This window comes from Agelaius tricolor, unplaced genomic scaffold, assembly GCF_023055355.1.
Source record: "Agelaius tricolor isolate 1412-34295 unplaced genomic scaffold, bAgeTri1.0.p SCAF_169, whole genome shotgun sequence".
NCBI classification, from domain to species: Eukaryota; Metazoa; Chordata; class Aves; order Passeriformes; family Icteridae; genus Agelaius; species Agelaius tricolor.
The window spans coordinates 66,010-83,673 of NW_027269429.1; the positions used below are offsets into that span (position 1 = coordinate 66,010).

Consider the following 17,664-nt stretch of genomic DNA (forward strand, 5'->3'; position numbering starts at 1 on the left):
AATGACCCGAAATCCCTCCAAAAATGACCCCAAACCCCCCCAAAAAATGACCCGAAACGCCCCCAAAAATGACCAGAAACGCCCCCAAAAATGACCCGAAACACCCCCAAAAAATGACCCGAAACCGCCCCAAAAATGACCCGAGAAACCCCCAAAAATGACCCGAAACCCCCCCAAATATAACCCGAAACCACCCCAAATATAACCCGAGAAACCTCCCCAAAAATGACCCGAAACCCCCCCAAAAATGACCCGAGAAACCCCCCTAAAAATGACCCGAAACACCCCCAAAAAAATAATCCAAAACCCGCCCAAAAAATAACCCAAACCCCCCCAAAAAATACCCGAAAAACCCCAAAAATGACCCGAACCCCCCTCTGTCCCCTCAGGGCGGTGTCGGGGGGGTCCCTGCGCCCCCCCCAGCCCCTGCGGCGCCTGCGCGGTGAGTGCGGACCCCCCCCCCCACCCCCCCCAAACCGGGACCCCCCCCCCCGTGCCCCCCCCCCGGCCCCGGTAACGGCGCTGTCCCCGCAGGGCCCCGGCAGCGGCTGCGAGATCCCGGCGGCACCGGCGGCGACCCCCGGAGCTCCGGCCCCGCCCGAGCCCCTCCCGGGGGTCCCGGGGGTCCCAGAGCCCCTCCCGGGGGTCCCGGAGCCTCTCCTGGGTATCCCGAAAGCCCCGGAGCCCCTCCCGGGGGTCCCAGAGCATCTCCCGGGGGTCCCTGGTGCCCTCCCGGGGGTCCCAGAGCCCCTCCTGAGGGTCCCTGCTGCTGTCCCGGAGCCCCTCCCAGGGGTCCCGGTGGTCCCGGGGGTCCCAGAGCCCCTCCTGAGGGTCCCGGAGCCCCTCCCGGGGGTCCCAGAGCATCTCCCGGGGGTCCCCAATGCCATCCCGGGGGGTCCCGGAGCCCCTCCCGGTGGTCCCGGTGGTCCCGGGGGTCCCTGGTGCCATCCCAGAGCCCCTTGTGGGGGTCCCAGAGCCCCTCCCGAGGGTCCCGAGGGTCCCGGAGCCCCTCCCGGGGATCCCAGCCCATGTCCCGAGGGTCCCGGAGCCCCTTGTGGGGGTCCCGGGGGTCCCTGGTGCCCTCCCAGGGGTCCCAGAGCCCCTCCCGGGGGTCCCGGTGGTCCCAGAGCATCTCCCGGGGGTCCCCAATGCCATCCAGGTGGTCCCGGAGCCCCTCGTGGGGGTCCCAGAGCCCCTCCCGGTGGTCCCAGCCCATCCCCCGGGGGTCCCGGTGGTCCCCGATGCCCTCCCGGTGGTCCCGGTGGTCCCGGGGGTCCCGTTCCCGCTGCCGGAGGTGCCGCCCTCCCCCTGCGCCCTCGGGCCCTGCTTCAACGGCGGCGCCTGCGCCCCCGACCCCGGGACCGCCCCCGGGTACAGCTGCCGGTGCCCGCCCGGGTTCCGCGGCTCCAACTGCGAGCGCCGGGCGGATCGCTGCGAGCCCAGCTACTGCCTCAATGGTGAGAAATGGCCCAAAATCCTCTAAATTACCCCCAAAAACACCCCCTAAAACTGCCGGGCGGATCGCTGCGAGCCCAGCTACTGCCTGAACGGTGAGAAATGGGCCAAAAATGGCCCAAAATGACCCAAAAATACTCCAAAAACGCCCCAAAAACACCCCCTAAAACTGCCGGGCGGATCGCTGCGAGCCCAGCTACTGCCTCAACGGTGAGAAATGGGCCAAAAATGGGCTAAAAACACCCAAAATTACCCCAAAAACACCCCCTAAAACTGCCGGGCGGGTCGCTGCGAGCCCAGCTACTGCCTCAATGGTGAGAAACAGCCCCAAAAACACCTAAAATACCCCAAAAACACCCTAAAATACCCCAAAAACACCCCCTAAAACTGCCGGGTGGATCGCTGCGAGCCCAGCTACTGCTTGAACGGTGAGAAATGGGCCAAAAATGGGCCAAAATTACCCCAAAAACACCCTAAAATACCCCAAAAACCCCCCCTAAAACTGCCGGGCGGATCGCTGCGAGCCCAGCTACTGCCTGAATGGTGAGAAATGGCCCAAAAACACCCAAAATTACCCCAAAAACACCCCCTAAAACTGCCGGGCGGATCGCTGCGAGCCCAGCTACTGCTTGAACGGTGAGAAATGGGCCAAAAATGGCCCAAAATTACCCCAAAAATACCCCAAAAACACCCAAAAACACTCCTTAAAACCCTGCTACTGCCTCAATGGTGAGAAACGGCCCCAAAACAGCCCAAAAATGGCCCAAAATATCCCCCCAAAAATCCCCACTACTGTTTGGATGGCGAGAGACTTAAAAAAAAACCCCAAAAAAATCCCCAAAAAATCCCAAAACACCCCAAAAAACAAACAAACAAACAAAACACCCAAAAAACCTCCCCGGAAACCCGAGATTGATCCCCGACCCCTCTTCCTCTCCTCCCTTTCACCTCTTTTTTTTTCCCCATTTTTCCCCCCCATTTTCCTCATTTCCCCCCCATTTTTTCTCATACTTCCTCCCATTTTTTCTCATATTTTTTCCCCATTTTCCTCATTTCCCCCCCCATTTTTTCTCATATTTTTTCCCCATTTTTCTCAATTTTCCCCCCCCATTTTCCTCATTTTCCCTCCCAATTTTTCTCTTTTTTCCCCCCCATTTTCCTCATTTTCAGCTCTATTTTTCTCACCTTTTTTTTCCCCATTTTTCCCCCCAATTTTTCTCATATTTTCCCCCCCATTTTTTCTCATATTTTTCCCCATTTTTTTAATTTCCCCCCCCCAATTTTTCTCATATTTTCCCCTCCATTTTCCTCATTTCCCCCCCCATTTTTTCTCATATTTTTCCCCCCATTTTTCTCATTTTCACCTCTATTTTTCTCTTTATTTTTCCCCCATTTTTCTCATTTTTCTCATATATCTCCCCCCCATTTTACCCCCATTTCCCCCCCCCCATTTTTCTCATATTTTTCCTCATTTTTTCTCATATATTTTCCCCATTTTTTTTAATTTTTCCCCCCTAATTTTTCTCATATATTTTCCCCATTTTTTTTAATTTTTCCCCCCTAATTTTTCTCATATATTTTCCCCATTTTTTTTAATTTTTCCCCCCTAATTTTTCTCATATATTTTCCCCATTTTTTTTAATTTTTCCCCCCTAATTTTTCTCATATATTTTCCCCATTTTTTTTAATTTTTCCCCCCTAATTTTTCTCATATATTTTCCCCATTTTTTTTAATTTTTCCCCCCTAATTTTTCTCATATATTTTCCCCATTTTTTTAATTTTTCCCCCCTAATTTTTCTCATATATTTTCCCCATTTTTTTTTAATTTTTCCCCCCATTTTTCTCATATATATTTTCCCCATTTTCCCCATTTTTCCCCCAATTTTTCTCATATATTTTCCCCATTTTCCCCCCTCTCCCCCCGCCCTCAGGCGGCCTGTGCCGGGACGCGCAGGGCCTGGCCCCGCTGTGCCGCTGCCCTCCGGGCTTCTCGGGCCGCCGCTGCCAGCACAACGCGGACGACTGCAGCCCGAACCCGTGCGCGCACGGCGGCACCTGCCAGGACGGCGCCAACGCCTTCACCTGCACCTGCACGCTCGGCTTCGCGGGCCCGCGCTGCCGCCGCCGCCACGGCGCCTGCGCGCCCAACCCCTGCGCGCACGGCGGCACGTGCTTCACGCACTTCTCGGGCCCCGTCTGCGCATGCGCGCGCGGCTTCATGGGCGAGCGCTGCCAGGAGCGCGCGCCGGGGGCCGCGGCCCCGCCCCCTCCGCCGGGCCCCGCCTCCGGCCCCGCCCCCGGAGCGGGGCGGCCCCGGGGCGCGGCGCCGCTGGCGCTGTGCGCGCTCCCGCTGCTGCTGCTCGCGCCCGGCGTGGGGCTGGCCGTGGCCAGGAGGCGGCGGGGCAGCGGGTGAGGGGCGTGGGGGGGAGAGATTTGGGGTGGTTTGGGGGGGTTTGGGTGGGGTTTGGGGTGATTTGGGGGGTTCGGGGGGGTTTTGGGGTGATTTTGGGGGGGTTTGGGGCAGTTTGGGGTGACTTTGGGGGGCTTTGGGGAACTTTGGGGTGATTTGGGGAGAGGGTTGGGGTGATTTTAGGGGGGTTTAGGGCAGTTTGGGGCAGTTTGGGGTGACTTTGGGGGGCTTTGGGGAACTTTGGGGTGATTTTAGGGGGGTTTAGGGCAGTTTGGGGGCGTTTGGGGTGACTTTGGGGGGCTTTGGGGAGAGGGTTGGGGTGGTTTTGGGGGGTTTAGGGCAGTTTGGGGTGATTTTAGGGGGGTTCGGGGTGGTTTTGGGGGGGTTTTAGGGTGGTCTTGGGGCAGTTTGGGGTGGTTTTGGGGGGTTCGGGGTGGTTTTGGGGGGGTTTGGGGCAGTTTCGGGGATTTTAAGGGGTTTGGGGTGATTTTGGGGGGGTTCGGGGTGGTTTGGGGGGGAGGTTGGGGCAGTTTGGGGCAGTTTCGGGGGTTTTAAGGGGCTTGGGGTGATTTTGGGGGGGTTTGGGGCAGTTTGGGGTTTTGGGGCAGTTCTGGGGGATTTTAGGGTCTCTCAGCGAGTTCCAAGAGGATTTGGGGGTTTTTTGGGGTCTCTCTGAGAGTCCCAGGTGGGGATTTGGGGGATTTTTGGGGGGTCCCAGGTTGGATTTGGGGGATTTTTGGGGGGTCCCATTTGGGGCTTTCTGGGGGGGTCTCACTGTGGGGTTTTGGCCCCAGGACCCCGGCGGACGCGGGGGGGACCCCCGGGCTGAGCCCCCCGGGGCCGGAGCGGCGGCCACAGAGACCCTCGGCCACCAGGGTGAGACCCCCGGGACCCCAAAATCACCCCCAGAAACCCCAAAATAACCCCCAGAAAACCCCAAAATCCCCACCCAGAAACCCCAAAATCCCCACCCAGGACCCCAAAATCCCCACCTGGGACCCCCAAAATCCCCACCCAGGACCCCAAAATCCCCTCAGAAACCCCAAAATCCCCACCCAGAAACCCCAAATTCCCACCCAGAAACCCCAAAATAACCCCCGGGACCCCAAAATAACCCCAGGACCCCAAAATCCCCACCCAGAAACCCCAAAATCCCCACCCAGGACCCCAAAATCCCCACCTGGGACCCCCAAAATCCCCACCCGGGACCCCAAAATCCCCGCCCAGGACCCCCAAATCTTCCCCTCAGAAACCCCAAAATCCTCCCCAGGACCCCAAAATCCCCCCCGGGACCCCAAAAATCCCCACCCGGGAACCCCAAAATAACCCCCAGAAAACCCCAAAATCCCCACCCAGGACCCCAAAATCCCCTCAGAAACCCCAAAATCCCCACCCAGGACCCCAAAATCCCCTCAGAAACCCCAAAATCCCCACCCGGGACCCCAAAATCCCCCCCAAAACCCCAAAATCCCCACCCAAGACCCCCAAATCTTCCCCTAAGACCCCAAATCCCCCCCAGAAACCCCAAAATCCCCCCCGGGACCCCAAATCCCACCCAGAAACCCCAAAATCCCCCCCGGACCCCCCCCCTTTCACCGCTCTCTTCCCCCCTCAGGTGTGACCTCAGCTGCGCCCCCAAATCCCGGCAATAAAAGGCAAATTTTGGTGGTTTTGGAATTTTTTTGTTTGTGTTTATTGGGGTTTTTTTGGGGTATTTGAGGGTTTGGGTTTTTTTTGTTTTTCTTTTTATTTTTGGGGTTTTTTTTGAATTTTTGGGTTTTTTGGGGGGTTTTTTTTTTTTGGTTTTTTTTTGTTTGGTTTTTTTGTGGTTTTTTTGAATTTTGCATTTTCGGGTTTTTTTTTTTCGCGTTTTTTGGGTTTTTTCGGGGTCAGAGCTGCAGGAATTCAGCCACGAAGAGCAGCAGGACCTTGGCCAGGTCCGGGGGTTTTTTTGGGGTTTTTTTTGTGGTTTTTTTTCGGTTTTTTTGGGTTTTTTGTATTTTTTTTAAATTTTACATTTTCGGGCGTTTTTTTTTTCGCGTTTTTGGGGTTTTTTCGGGGTCAGAGCTGCAGGAACTCGGCCACGAAGAGCAGCAGGACCTTGGCCAGGTCTGGGGATTTTTTTGGGGTTTTTTTTGTGGTTTTTTTGTGGTTTTTGTGGTTTTTTTGAAATTTTACATTTTGGGGTTGTTTTTTTTCGCGTTTTTGGGGTTTTTTGGGGTCAGAGCTGCAGGAACTCGGCCACGAAGAGCAGCAGGACCTTGGCCAGGTCCGGGGGTTTTTTTGGGGTTTTTTGGGGTTTCTTTGGGGGTTTTTTTTCGGTTTTTTTGGGTTTTTTGTATTTTTTTTAAATTTTACATTTTCGGGCGGTTTTTTTTTGCGTTTTTGGGGTTTTTTCGGGGTCAGAGCTGCAGGAACTCGGCCACGAAGAGCAGCAGGACCTTGGCCAGGTCGTGCACGGTCGGGGGGTGCAGATTGTCCTCGGTGTCCCCAAGGGTGTGCCAGACCCGCGGGAACGGCGTCGGGATCACGTGGAGCACCGGGACACCTGGGGACAATGGGGACACATTGGGGACATTGGGGACATTGGGGACACATTGGGGACACCTGGGGACACCTGGGGACAATGGGGACACATTGGGGACACCTGGGGACATTGGGGAGATTGGGGACATTGGGGGGATTGGGGACATTGGGGACATTGGGGGCATTGGGGACATTGGGGACACCTGGGGACAATGGGGGACATTGGGGACAATGGGGACACATTGGGGACATTGGGGACATTGGGGACACCTGGGGACAATGGGGACACATTGGGGACAATGGGGGGATTGGGGACACTGGGGACAATGGGGACACTGAGGGACAATGGGGGGACAATGGGGGGACAGGGGACATTGGGGACATTTGGGGCACCTGGGGGACATATGGGGGACATTGGGGACACATTGGGGACACTGAGGGACATTGGGGGGACATTGGGGGACACTGAGGGACATTTGGGGCCCCCGGGGCACACCGAGGAGCCCGGGGGACACTCGGGGACACTCGGGGACACTCGGGGACGTCACCTCGCCGCAGGAAGGGAACGTGGTCGTCCTCGACGGGGCCCGGGGCCAGCGCCAGGCGGAAAAACGGCGGCGGCGGCGACTGCAGGAGCCCCAGGCGGCGCAAACGCTGCTCTGAGGGGACAACGGGGACAGTGGGGACATTGGGGACAATGGGGGGATTGGGGACAATGGGGACATTGGGGACAATGGGGACAATGGGGACATTGGGGACGTTGGGGGCATTGGGGGCAATGGGGGGACATTGGGGGCAATGGGGGCAATGGGGGCAATGGGGATATTGGGAGGATTGGGGACATTGGGGGACATTGGGGGCATTGGGGACATTGGGGACAATGCGGGGATTGGGGGCATTGGGGGACACTGGGGGGACATTGGGGGCACCAAGGGGACATTGGGGGCATTGAGGACAATGGGGACATTGGGGGCATTGGGGACAATGGGGGGACATTGGGGGCATTGAGGACAATGGGGACATTGGGGGACATTGGGGACATCACAGGGACATCGGGGCCATCCCATGTCACTGTTCCCGTCCCCACCCTTTCCCATTGTCCCCACCCCTCCACTGTGTCCCCAATCCTGTCCCCTCCCCATCCCTGCCCTGTCCCCAGTGTCCCCTCCAGTGTCCCAAATCCCCTCAATCCCCCCAATGTCCCCAGTGTCCCTCATGTCCCCCCAGTGTCCCCCAATCCCCCAAATGTCCCCAATGTCCCCCAGTGTCCCCAGTGCCCCCAATGCCCCCCCAATGTCCCCAATGCCCCCCCAATCCCCCCAATGTCCCCCGTGTCCCCCAATCCCCCCAATGTCCCCCCAGTGTCCCCCCAGTGTCCCCAATGTCCCCATTGTCCCCTCACCGATGCCGTGCAGGCGCAGGAACCAGCGGTGGCTCTGGGGGAAGTGGCTGTGGATGGCGGGGCTGGGGGCGCCCAGCAGGTCCAGCAGCACCAGCAGGCTCTGGGGACACCATGGGGACACCGTGGGGACACCGTGGGGACAGCATGGGGACAGGGACACAGACGGGACATGGGGACACACAGGGGACACAGGGGACACACAGGGGACAGCACGGGGACAGGGCTGGGGGCGCCCAGCAGGTCCAGCAGCACCAGCAGGCTCTGGGGACACACAGGGGACACCGTGGGGACACCGTGGGGACAGCATGGGGACAGGGACACACAGGGAACAGGGACACAGATGGGACATGGGGACACACAGGGGACACCATGGGGACAGGGCTGGGGGCACCCAGCAGGTCCAGCAGCACCAGCAGGCTCTGGGGACACCATGGGGACACCGTGGGGACACCGTGGGGACAGCATGGGGACAGTGCGGGGGCACCGTGGGACACAGGGAACACAGGGGACACCATGGGGACAGGGACAGAGGGACGGACACAGGGGACAGGGGACAGGGCTGGGGGCACCCAGCAGGTCCAGCAGCACCAGCAGGCTCTGGGGACACAGGGGACACCGTGGGGACACCATGGGGACACACAGGGGACACCATGGGGATAGGGACACCATGGGGACATGGGGACACACAGGGGACACCATGGGGACACCATGGGGACACCATGGGGACACAGGGCTGGACACAGGGACACCATGGGGACAGCGTGGGGACAGCGTGGGGACAGGGACACGGGGACGGACACAGGGGACATGCAGGGGACACCATGGGGACACCATGGGGACACCATGGGGACACAGGGATGGACACAGGGACACCATGGGGACAGCACGGGGACACAGGGATGGACACAGGGGACACACACGAGACAGGGATGCAGATGGGACATGGGGACAGGGAGGGGACATCACAGGGACATGGGGACACAGGGACAGCATGGGGACAGCACAGTGACAAGGACACAGGGATGGACACAGGGACGGACACAGGGACATGCAGGGGACACCATGGGGACAGCATGGGGACAGGGACACACAGGGACACACGGGGACACGGATGTGGGGGCACAGGGACAGCGTCCCCTGCATGGCACTGACCATGGCGGTGACCTCTGACCCCGCGGGGTGGCCCCTGGCCGCCATTGTCCCCGCCAGGTGCCGCGCCCCGTACAGGGAGCGACCCCAGGTGTGTCCCCAGGTGTGTCCCACGTGTGTCCCTGTGTCCCTGTGCCCAGGTGTGTCCCAGGTGTGTCCCCAGGTGTGTCCCTGTGTCCCTGTCCCCAGGTGTGTCCCAGGTGTGTCCCCAGGTGTGTCCCTGTCCCTGTGTGTCCCTGTGTCCCTGTCCCCAGGTGTGGCCCTGTGTCCCTGTCCCCATGTCCCCAGGTGTCCCTGTCCCCAGGTGTGTCCCCAGGTGTGTCCCTGTCCCTCTGTGTCCCTGTGTCCCTGTCCCCAGGTGTGTCCCTGTGTCCCTGTCCCCAGATGAGTCCCCAGGTGTGTCCCCAAGTGTGTCCCTGTGTCCCTGTCCCCAGGTGTGTCCCAGGTGTATCCCTGTGTGTCCCAGTGTCCCTGTCCCCAGGTGTGTCCCCAGGTGTGTCCCAGGTGTGTCCCTGTGTGTCCCTGTCCCTGTGTCCCCTGTGTGTCCCCGTGCCCCCTGACCCCGGCACTGACCATGGCGGTGACCTCTGACCCCGCGGGGTGGCCCCTGGCCGCCATTGTCCCCGCCAGGTGCCGCGCCCCGTACAGGGAGTCGCTCTCGCTCCAGGTGCCGAACGCCTCCTCCCCGTCCAGGAACAGCAACTGCAGCGTCACGGGCGGGTCCTGGGGACACACCTGAGTCACACCTGGGGACACACACCTGGGGCACACCTGGGCACACCTGGGGCACACCTGGGGACACACACCTGGGGACACACACCTGGGGCACACCTGGGCACACCTGGGGCACACCTGGGGCACACCTGGCCTGGCACACCTGGGGACACACACACCTGGGGCACACACACCTGGGGACACACCTGCGTCACACCTGGGGACACACACACCTGGGGCACACCTGGCCTGGCACACACACCTGGGGCACACCTGGGGCACACCTGGGGACACACACACCTGGGGCACACACACCTGGGGCACACCTGGGGACACACCTGGGGACACACACACCTGGGGCACACCTGTGTCACACCTGCGTCACACCTGGGGACACACCTGGGGACACACCTGCGTCACACCTGGGGCACACCTGCGTCACACCTGGCCTGGCACACCTGGGCACACACACCTGGGCACACACACCTGGGGCACACCTGGCCTGGCACACACACCTGGGGCACACACACCTGGTCCGGCACACACACCTGGCCTGGCACACCTGAGTCACACCCGGCACACCTGTGTCACACACCTGCCACACCCCCAGGTGACACCCAGGTGTTCTGAGGTGACACCCACCTGTCCCCAGGTGTCCCCACCTGTCCCCACCCATCCCCAGGTGTCCCCACCTGTCCCCAGGTGTGCTCACCTGTCCCCACCTGTCCCTGTCCCCACACACCCCCAGGTGTCCCCACCCATCCCCAGGTGTCCCCACCCATCCCCAGATGCCCCGCCCGTCCCCAGGTGTGCTCACCTGTCCCCACCCGTCCCCAGGTGTCCCCACCTGTCCCTGTCCCCACCCGTCCCCAGGTGCCCCGCCCACCCCCAGGTGTGCTCACCTGTCCCTGTCCCCACCCACCCCCAGGTGCCCTGCCCGCCCCCAGGTGTGCACACCTGTCCCCACCCACCCCCAGGTGCCCCGCCCACCCCCAGGTGTGCTCACCTGTCCCTGTCCCCACCCACCCCCAGGTGCCCCGCCCGCCCCCAGGTGTGCTCACCTGTCCCTCCCTGCTGCTCAGGTGCCCGTCCAGGGCCGACGCCAGCTCCAGCAGGAGCGCGCAGGGCACGGCGGCGTCGGTGGCGCCCACGAAGGGCTCAGGTGAGCCCGGCCCAGGTGAGCCGTGCCCAGGTGCGCCCTGCCCAGGTGAGCCCGGCCCAGGTGAGCCCGGCCCAGGTGAGAGCACCTTGGTGTCGTAGTGACAGGCCAGGGCCAGGCGCCGCGCGGCCGCCGGAGCCGCCGTGGCCACCACGCTGCTGAAGGTCACCTGCCCGCGGGGCGTGGCCGCCACAAAGGTGTCCAGCTCCAGGTGCCAGCGGGCGCGGAGGGAGCGCAGGTGAGACAGGATGTGCTGGGGACAGGTGAGGGGCAGGTGGGGACAGGTGGGGACAGGTGGGGAAGGGTGGGGACAGGTGGGACAGGTGGGGACAGGTGGGGGACAGGTGAGGGACAGGTGGGGGGCAGGTGGGGACAGGTGGGGACAGGTGGGGAAGGGTGGGGACAGGTGGGACAGGTGGGGACAGGTGGGCACAGGTGGGACAGGTGGGACAGGTGGGGACAGATGGGGACAGGTGGGGGGCAGGTGGGGACAGGTGGGGACAGGTGGGACAGGATGTGCTGGGGACAGGTGAGGGACAGGTGGGGACAGGTGGGGACAGGTGGGACAGGTGGGGGACAGGTGGGACAGGTGGGGACAGGTGGGGACAGGTGGGACAGGTGGGGACAGGTGGGGACAGGTGAGGGACAGGTGGGACAGGTGGGGACAGGTGAGGGACAGGTGGGCACAGGTGGGACAGGATGTGCTGGGGGGGGGATTTGGGGGAAATTTGGAGGCGTTTGGGGAGATTTTGGGGGAATCTGGGGGGTCTGGAAGGGATTTGGGGAGATTTGGGGGGGATTTGGGGGTGGGTCTGAAAGGGATTTGAGGGGACTTGGGGAAATTTGGGGAGATTTGGGGGGGATTGAAGGGGGGGATTTGGGGGACTCTGTGTGGATTTGGGGGTCTCTGGGGCAGATTTGGGGGGTCCCAGGGTGGTTTTGGGGGTCCCGGGGCTGTTTTGGGGGTCCCAGATCGGTTTTGGGGGGTCCCGGGGCGGTTTTGGGGGGTCTCAGAGTGGATTTGGGGGGGGTGTCTCAGTGTGGATTTACCCCTGTGTGGATTTAGGGGGTCCCAGGGGGAATTGGGGGGTCTCAGAGTGGTTTTGGGGGTCCCAGATCGGTTTTGGGGGGTCCCAGGGGGATTTGGGGGGTCCCGGGGCTGTTTTCGGGGGGTCCCAGGGCTGTTTTGGGGGCTCTCAGAGTGGTTTTGGGGGTCCCAGGGCTGTTTTGGGGGTCCCGGGGCGGTTTTGGGGGGTCCCAGGGCTGTTTTGGGGGTCCCAGGGCTGTTTTGGGGGCTCTCAGAGTGGTTTTGGGGGTCCCGGGGCTGTTTCGGGGGTCCCGGGGCTGTTTTGGGGGGGTCCCAGGGCTGTTTTGGGGGGGTCTCACCTCTCGCGCGTGGCGGCTGCCGGGCCCCCCCGGGACCCTCTCGTGCAGGAGGGGCCTCAGGAGGGACCCCCAGAGCCGGGCGGGGTCCAGCTGGGCCAGGAGGGTCCGGAGGGCGCGGTCCGAGGGGTCCCAGGGGGATTTTGGGGGCTCCTGGGGGGGATTTGGGGGTTTTGGGGGGGGTCCCAAAGGGTTCTGGGGGGGTCCTGGGGGGATCTGGAGGGTCCGGAGGGATTTTGGGGGGTCCTGGAGCAGTATTGGGGGGTCCCGGACTGGATTGGGGGGGTCCCGGAGTGGATTTGGGGGTCCCGGAGTGGATCTGGGGGGTCCCGAAGTGATTTTGGGGGGTCCAGGAGCAGTTTTGGGGATCCCGGAGTGGATTTGGGGATCCCGGAGTAGATTTGGGGGTCCCGGAGTGGATCTGGGGGGTCCAGGAGCAGTTTTGGGGATCCCGGAGTGGATTTGGGGATCCCGGAGTGGATTTGGGGGGTCCCGGAGTGGATTTGGGGGTCCTGGAGCAGTTCTGGAGGTCCCGGAGTGGATTTGGGGGATCCCGGAGTGGATTTGGGGGGTCCGGAGCAGTTTGGAGGTCCCGGAGTGGACTTGGGGGGGTCCCGGAGTGGATTTGGGGGGTCCTGGAGCAGTTCTGGGGTCCCGAAGTGGATTTGGGGGTCCCGGAGTGGATCTGGGGAGTCCCGGAGTGGATTTGGGGATCCCGGAGTGGATCTGGGGGATCCCGGAGTGGATTTGGGGATCCCGGAGTGGATTTGGGGGGTCCAGGAGCAGTTTTGGGGATCCCGGAGTGGATTTGGGGGGTCCAGGAGCAGTTTTGGGGATCCCGGAGTGGATTTGGGGGGTCCCGGAGTGGATTTGTGGGGTCCTGGAGCAGTTTTGGGAATCTCGGGGTGATTTTGATGGGTCCCGAAGAGACTGGGGGGGTGTCCCGTTAACCCCGCGTTACCCCCCCGGTCCCCCCATTACCCACCCCGTTACCGCCCCCGTTATCGCCCCCGTTACCGCCCCCGGTACCCCCGGTTCCGCTCTCACCGGCGCGCTCTCCCCGCGCTCCCCGCCGGGCCAGGACACGAGGATGAGGGCGGCGGCCGCCAGCGCCGCCAGCAGCAGCAGCGGCAGCAGCGGCCGCGCCGCGCGCGGGGGCCGCGGGAGGAGCCCCCGGAACCGGCCCGGCCCCGGTTCCGGTACCGGCAGCGGCACCGGGGCCGGGCCGGGACTCGAACCCGCGGCCCGAGGGCGGCGCGGCCCGGCCGGGAGATGGCGCATGGCGGGGGCGGGGCCTCGGCGGGGGCGGGAAGGGCGGGGCCTCGGCGCGGCCAATGGGCGAGGAGGGGCGGGGATTAAAGGGGGAGGGGCGGAGTGGGGCGACGAGGAGCGCGCGGATTGGGGAGGGGGCGGGGATTGGAGAGGCCACGCCCATGTGTGGCGGCAAGGGACGGACATGGGAGGGACAGAGGGACACGGGAGGGACACGGGAGGGACACGGGGGGACAGAGGGATATGGGAGGGGACAGATGGACACGGGAGGGGACAGGGGAGGGACAGGGGGACACGGGAGGGGACATGGGAGGGACATGGGAGGGGACAGAGGGACATGAGAGGGACAGAAGGACATAGGAGGGGACACAGGGGGGACAGAGGGACACAGGGGGGGACAGGGGGACACGGGAGGGACAGAGGGACACGGGAGGGGACACAGGGGGGACAGAGGGACACGGAGGGACACAGAGGGGACACAGGGGGGACAGAGGGACACGGGGGGACAGAGGGACATTGCCACTGGCTGTCCCAATTCCCCTCTGTGCGCACACCAACCTGGAGGACATTGTCCCTGTCCTTGGGGCCACCAGCCCAGCTGGGGACAGCGCCATTGGGCTCGGGGACATCGCCATGGCCTGTCCCCATTGTCCCCCATGGGGACGCCACTCTGGCCGGGACTGCCACCCTCCCTGGTGCCACCAGCGCGGCTGGGGACAGCGCCATTGGGGTAATGTCATTGTCCTTGATGGGGACACCAAGCTGGAGGGCATTGTCACCCTCTGAGGGACACCACCACTGGTTGTACCCATTGTCCTTGATGGGGACACCACCCTGGAGGACGCCGTCACCCTCCTTAGTGCCACCAGCCCAGCTGGGGACATTGCCATTGGGTTGATCCCATGGTGACACCGCCCTGGAGGGCACTGTCACCCTCTGAGGGACATCACCACTGCTTGTACCCATTGTTCTCCATGGGGGGCATTGTCCTGGGGGGCATTGTCACCCTCTGTCCCACCTGGGGACACCACCACTGGTTGTACCCATTGTCCTTGATGGGGACACCACCCTGGAGGGCATTGTCACCCTCTGAGGGACACCACCACTGCTTGTACCCATTCTCCTCCACGGAGACACCGTCCTGCACGGCAATGTCACCTTCTTGGGGACATTGCCATCGGGTTAATCCCATGGGGACACCACCCTGGAGGACGCTGTCACCCCCTTGGGTGCCACCAACCCATCTGGGGACATTGCCATTGGGTTAATCCCATGGGGACGCCACCCTGGAGGACGCTGTCACCCCCTTAGTGCCACCAACCCATCCGGCGCCGCCACCACCCCCCTCAGTCCCACCCTCCTCCCCTCCCTTCCACGCTTCCACGCTCGACCCTTTCCGTTCCTCTCTCGGTGTTATTTTATCCCGTCCGCATCCGCGGCGCCGCTCTGTCCGTCCTGCCCGTCCGCCCGTCCGTCCCACCCTCACCTGCCCTCGTCCCTGCGGCCGCCGGCCGGGTGCACCCAGTTGTTGTCGTGCAGCCCGGTGCGGCAGCCGGGCGCCTCGCGGTCGGTGCGGCGGCAGCACATCCAGTACGAGCGCCCGTAGGGCAGGTCGTGGTGGTAGGGCTTGGGGTGCCAGCGGCACAGCGACACGTCCCCCCGCTCGTAGCGCTTCTTGCACTGCTTGCAGGGGTCGTCCCGGTAGAGAGGGTCCCGGTTCCACCGCGAGTCCGCCGCCCGCACCCCGAAGGTCTCGATGATGGACTTGAAGTAGTGGCACGAGCACTTGAGGGCGGCCAGCGCCTGCGTGGGCAGGTAGCTGAAGATCTTCACCATGACGTGCTCGGGGAGCAGCAGCATGTACTGCCGGGGCTCCAGCAGACGCTGGATCTTGAAGCGGATCTCCAGGAAATCGTGCGACACGTGCCGGTACAGCCGGCACAGCGCCGGGTCCCCGCCGCCGCCGCCGCTGTCCTTGCCCGGTGCCGCCGTCGCCGTGGCCGTGGTGGCGGCCGCCGCCGTTTCCTCGGGCAGCAGGAAGAGCTGTCCCGGCGGCGGCGGCTCCTCGGGCAGCCGCACGGTCTCCTCGGTCACCTGCTTGGCGCTGTCCTTGCCGAAGAACACGCACTGGTCCACCACGCCCGTCACCACCACGTCCACGTGGAAGCCGGACACGCAGTCCCGCGGCGCCGCCACCGCCGGACCCTCGGTGCCGCCGCCGGTGCCCTGTTCGGCTGCCGCGGCCGCCTCGTCGCCCGCGCCGTCCTTGTCCCCCTTGGCGGCCAGCAGCAGCCGCGCCGGGCTCACCAGCCGGTACAGGTCGCAGGTGATCTGGTCCTTCTGCCGCTCCGCGCTGGCGGCCGCCGCGGCCTCGCGCCCGCTCGAGATGCGGAAGGCGATCCTCACCTCACCCGGCCCCGCTGCCGTGCCCGTGGTGGTGCCGCTGCCGGTACCGGGCCCCTCTATCCCGGCGCTGCCGCCGCCGGCGCCGGCACCGGCGCGGCAAACCCCGTTGGGCCTGGCCCCGCCGCGCTCCCTGTGCTGGTGGTTCTGGGATTTCTGGGACTCAAACTGCGCCACGGCGGCCGCCACGCGCCGGCACTCGGGGCCGCCCGGCGCCTCCAGCAGCACCAGCGGGGCCGGGGCGTCGCAGGGCGAGCGGGGCAGGCTCTGCAGGGCCAGCGCCGCCCGCCGCTCCACCAGCGCCACCATCTCCGCCACCGACAGCAGGTCCGGGCCGTCCCCGCCGCCGCCGCCGCCGCCGTCACCCTTCGAGGCGTCCCCGGCCGCCCAGGGCGGGTTTGGAGCAGTTTTGGGTTCGTGGTGGCAGCGCCGGCGCCGCTTGGCCTTGGAGCTGTCGCTGCCCCAGTTGCCCTTGACTTTCATGGTGCTGGCACGGCCAGCGGTGCCAGCGGTGCCGCCGGCGGTGCCGCCGCACTGGTGCGCCACGAAGAACGCCACCTTCTCCTTGGTGTTGCCCGGTTTGATGACGTACCAAGTGTCCAGCAGCACCCGCCCGTCCTCGGCGGCGGTGCCGGTGCCGGCGGGGCCGGGCTCGGGCGGTTCCGGGGGGGTGTTCTCGGAGGGGCGGCAGCCCGGGGGGCACCGGGGGGCACCGGGGGTGGCAGCGGTGGTGGCAGCGGGCGAGGAGCATGGCTTGTTCTGCGAGAAGGTGCCGAAGGGCCGCGGGCACCAGAGCTGCAGCTGCGGGAAGGCGTTGGGGGGCTCCATCAGCGCCGCCGCCGCCGCCGCCGCCGCCGCTGCCACCGGGGCCGCCGGGGCCGCCCGGGCCTGCGGAGAGACGGCAGGTGACGAGGGGGGGACCCTTGGGGACATTGAGGGGGTGCCTGGGGACACCGGGGGGCACCTGGGGACACCGGGGGGGAGCCTTAGGGACACCAGAGGGACCTTTGGGGACACCAGGAGGGCGCTTGGGGACACCGGGGGGACCCTCGGGGACATCGCGGGGCCGCGCCCCCCCCACCTTCCCGCGCCGCAAGCCCCGCCCCTCCCGCGGCGCCCCGCCCCTCCTCACGCCCCGCCCCTCCCGCGGAGGCCACGCCCCGCCCCCGCCCGTTTAACGACCCGCCCCGCTCTCCCTCCCCGGCCAATCAGCGCGCGGCGTTCGGGCCGTGCCCATATATGGACGGCGGCGCGCGCGGCGCGGAGGGGGCGTGGCCTCGGTGAGGGGGCGTGGTCAGGCGGGCCCCCGGTCCCGTGTGGGCCCCGTGGGGGGGGGGAGGAACCGGGGGAGGGGGGGAACCGGCGCCGGTGTCCGGCGGGCAGGACGCGGTAACGGGGTCTGGGGGCCCCACCGGACCCACCCGCCCGTCGGGCGAGCGGCGCCGGTGCTCGGTGTCGCACCGGGATCCCCCGCCGTGCCCTCCGTTAGGCCCCGTGGGCGCTCCCAGCCACCCACCCGCAGGCCCAGGCCGCTCCCCGGGGCATCCCGCGACCCCTCCCGTTCTGACCGGGCCCCACCCGGTGCCGCCGCCCCTCCCCCGCTCACCGGGCCGTGCCGGGCGCGGCCGCTCCGCCTCTCCGGCCGCTTCCGGGGTGCCGCGCCGCGCATGCGCCCGGGGCCCGCCGCGCTGCGCGCCTGCGGCTGCGCGGGGCATCACGGGAAATGTAGTTCCCGCTTTCTCCGTGCCGCGGGGCATCACGGGAGCTGTAGTTCTTTTCGCGGCGCGGGG

General features: G+C 64.5%; 3 protein-coding genes across 6 annotated transcripts; 1 reads left to right on the forward strand and 2 right to left on the reverse strand.

The window, feature by feature from the left end:
• The first annotated feature begins 880 nt into the window (after positions 1 to 880).
• On the forward strand, positions 881 to 5,543 carry DLL3 (delta like canonical Notch ligand 3). The gene is made up of 4 exons (XM_071420881.1): positions 881 to 1,457; positions 3,388 to 3,865; positions 4,661 to 4,742; positions 5,482 to 5,543. Exons 1-4 carry the CDS (start codon positions 881 to 883, stop codon positions 5,485 to 5,487), a joined length of 1,143 nt encoding a protein of 380 aa, XP_071276982.1. The 3' UTR covers positions 5,488 to 5,543.
• Positions 5,544 to 5,980: 437 nt separating this feature from the next.
• LOC139587038 (glutaminyl-peptide cyclotransferase-like protein) lies at positions 5,981 to 13,480 on the reverse strand. Of its 3 annotated transcripts, XM_071420872.1 has the most exons (7): positions 13,247 to 13,480; positions 12,203 to 12,352; positions 10,719 to 11,069; positions 9,517 to 9,666; positions 7,795 to 7,894; positions 6,941 to 7,051; positions 5,981 to 6,414 (listed from the first exon to the last, which is right to left on the reverse strand). In XM_071420872.1, exons 1-7 carry the CDS (start codon positions 13,478 to 13,480, stop codon positions 6,269 to 6,271), a joined length of 1,242 nt encoding a protein of 413 aa, XP_071276973.1. In that variant the 3' UTR covers positions 5,981 to 6,268. The 3 variants fall into 3 exon arrangements, with proteins under 3 accessions (XP_071276973.1, XP_071276975.1, XP_071276974.1); XM_071420874.1 differs by lacking the exon at positions 9,517 to 9,666; XM_071420873.1 differs by lacking the exon at positions 6,941 to 7,051.
• A 1,384-nt stretch (positions 13,481 to 14,864) lies between these two features.
• On the reverse strand, positions 14,865 to 17,547 carry FBXO46 (F-box protein 46). 2 transcript variants are annotated; one of them, XM_071420870.1, is made up of 2 exons: positions 17,481 to 17,547; positions 14,865 to 16,762 (listed from the first exon to the last, which is right to left on the reverse strand). In XM_071420870.1, exons 1-2 carry the CDS (start codon positions 17,541 to 17,543, stop codon positions 14,954 to 14,956), a joined length of 1,872 nt encoding a protein of 623 aa, XP_071276971.1. In that variant the 5' UTR covers positions 17,544 to 17,547; the 3' UTR covers positions 14,865 to 14,953. The 2 variants fall into 2 exon arrangements, with proteins under 2 accessions (XP_071276971.1, XP_071276972.1); XM_071420871.1 differs by having other exon boundaries at positions 14,865 to 16,675; positions 17,481 to 17,545.
• Positions 17,548 to 17,664: the final 117 nt, after the last annotated feature.

Bases quoted from the DNA above. Each gene is read 5' to 3' on its own strand.
- FBXO46 (XM_071420870.1), bottom strand. From the start codon at position 17,543: ATGCGCGGCGCGGCACCCCGGAAGCGGCCGGAGAGGCGGAGCGGCCGC. The intron at 16,763-17,480 runs GTGAGCGGGGGA...GTCTCTCCGCAG, and splicing joins GCCGCGCCCGGCACGGCCCG to GCCCGGGCGGCCCCGGCGGC.
- DLL3 (XM_071420881.1), top strand. From the start codon at position 881: ATGCCATCCCGGGGGGTCCCGGAGCCCCTCCCGGTGGTCCCGGTGGTC. The intron at 1,458-3,387 runs GTGAGAAATGGC...CCCCGCCCTCAG, and splicing joins GCCCAGCTACTGCCTCAATG to GCGGCCTGTGCCGGGACGCG. The intron at 3,866-4,660 runs GTGAGGGGCGTG...TTTTGGCCCCAG, and splicing joins AGGAGGCGGCGGGGCAGCGG to GACCCCGGCGGACGCGGGGG.
- LOC139587038 (XM_071420872.1), bottom strand. From the start codon at position 13,480: ATGCGCCATCTCCCGGCCGGGCCGCGCCGCCCTCGGGCCGCGGGTTCG. The intron at 12,353-13,246 runs GTGAGAGCGGAA...AATCCCCCCCAG, and splicing joins AGCGCGGGGAGAGCGCGCCG to GAGCCCCCAAAATCCCCCTG. The intron at 7,052-7,794 runs GTGAGGGGACAA...TTGTCCCCTCAG, and splicing joins CCTGCGCCTGCACGGCATCG to AGCAGCGTTTGCGCCGCCTG.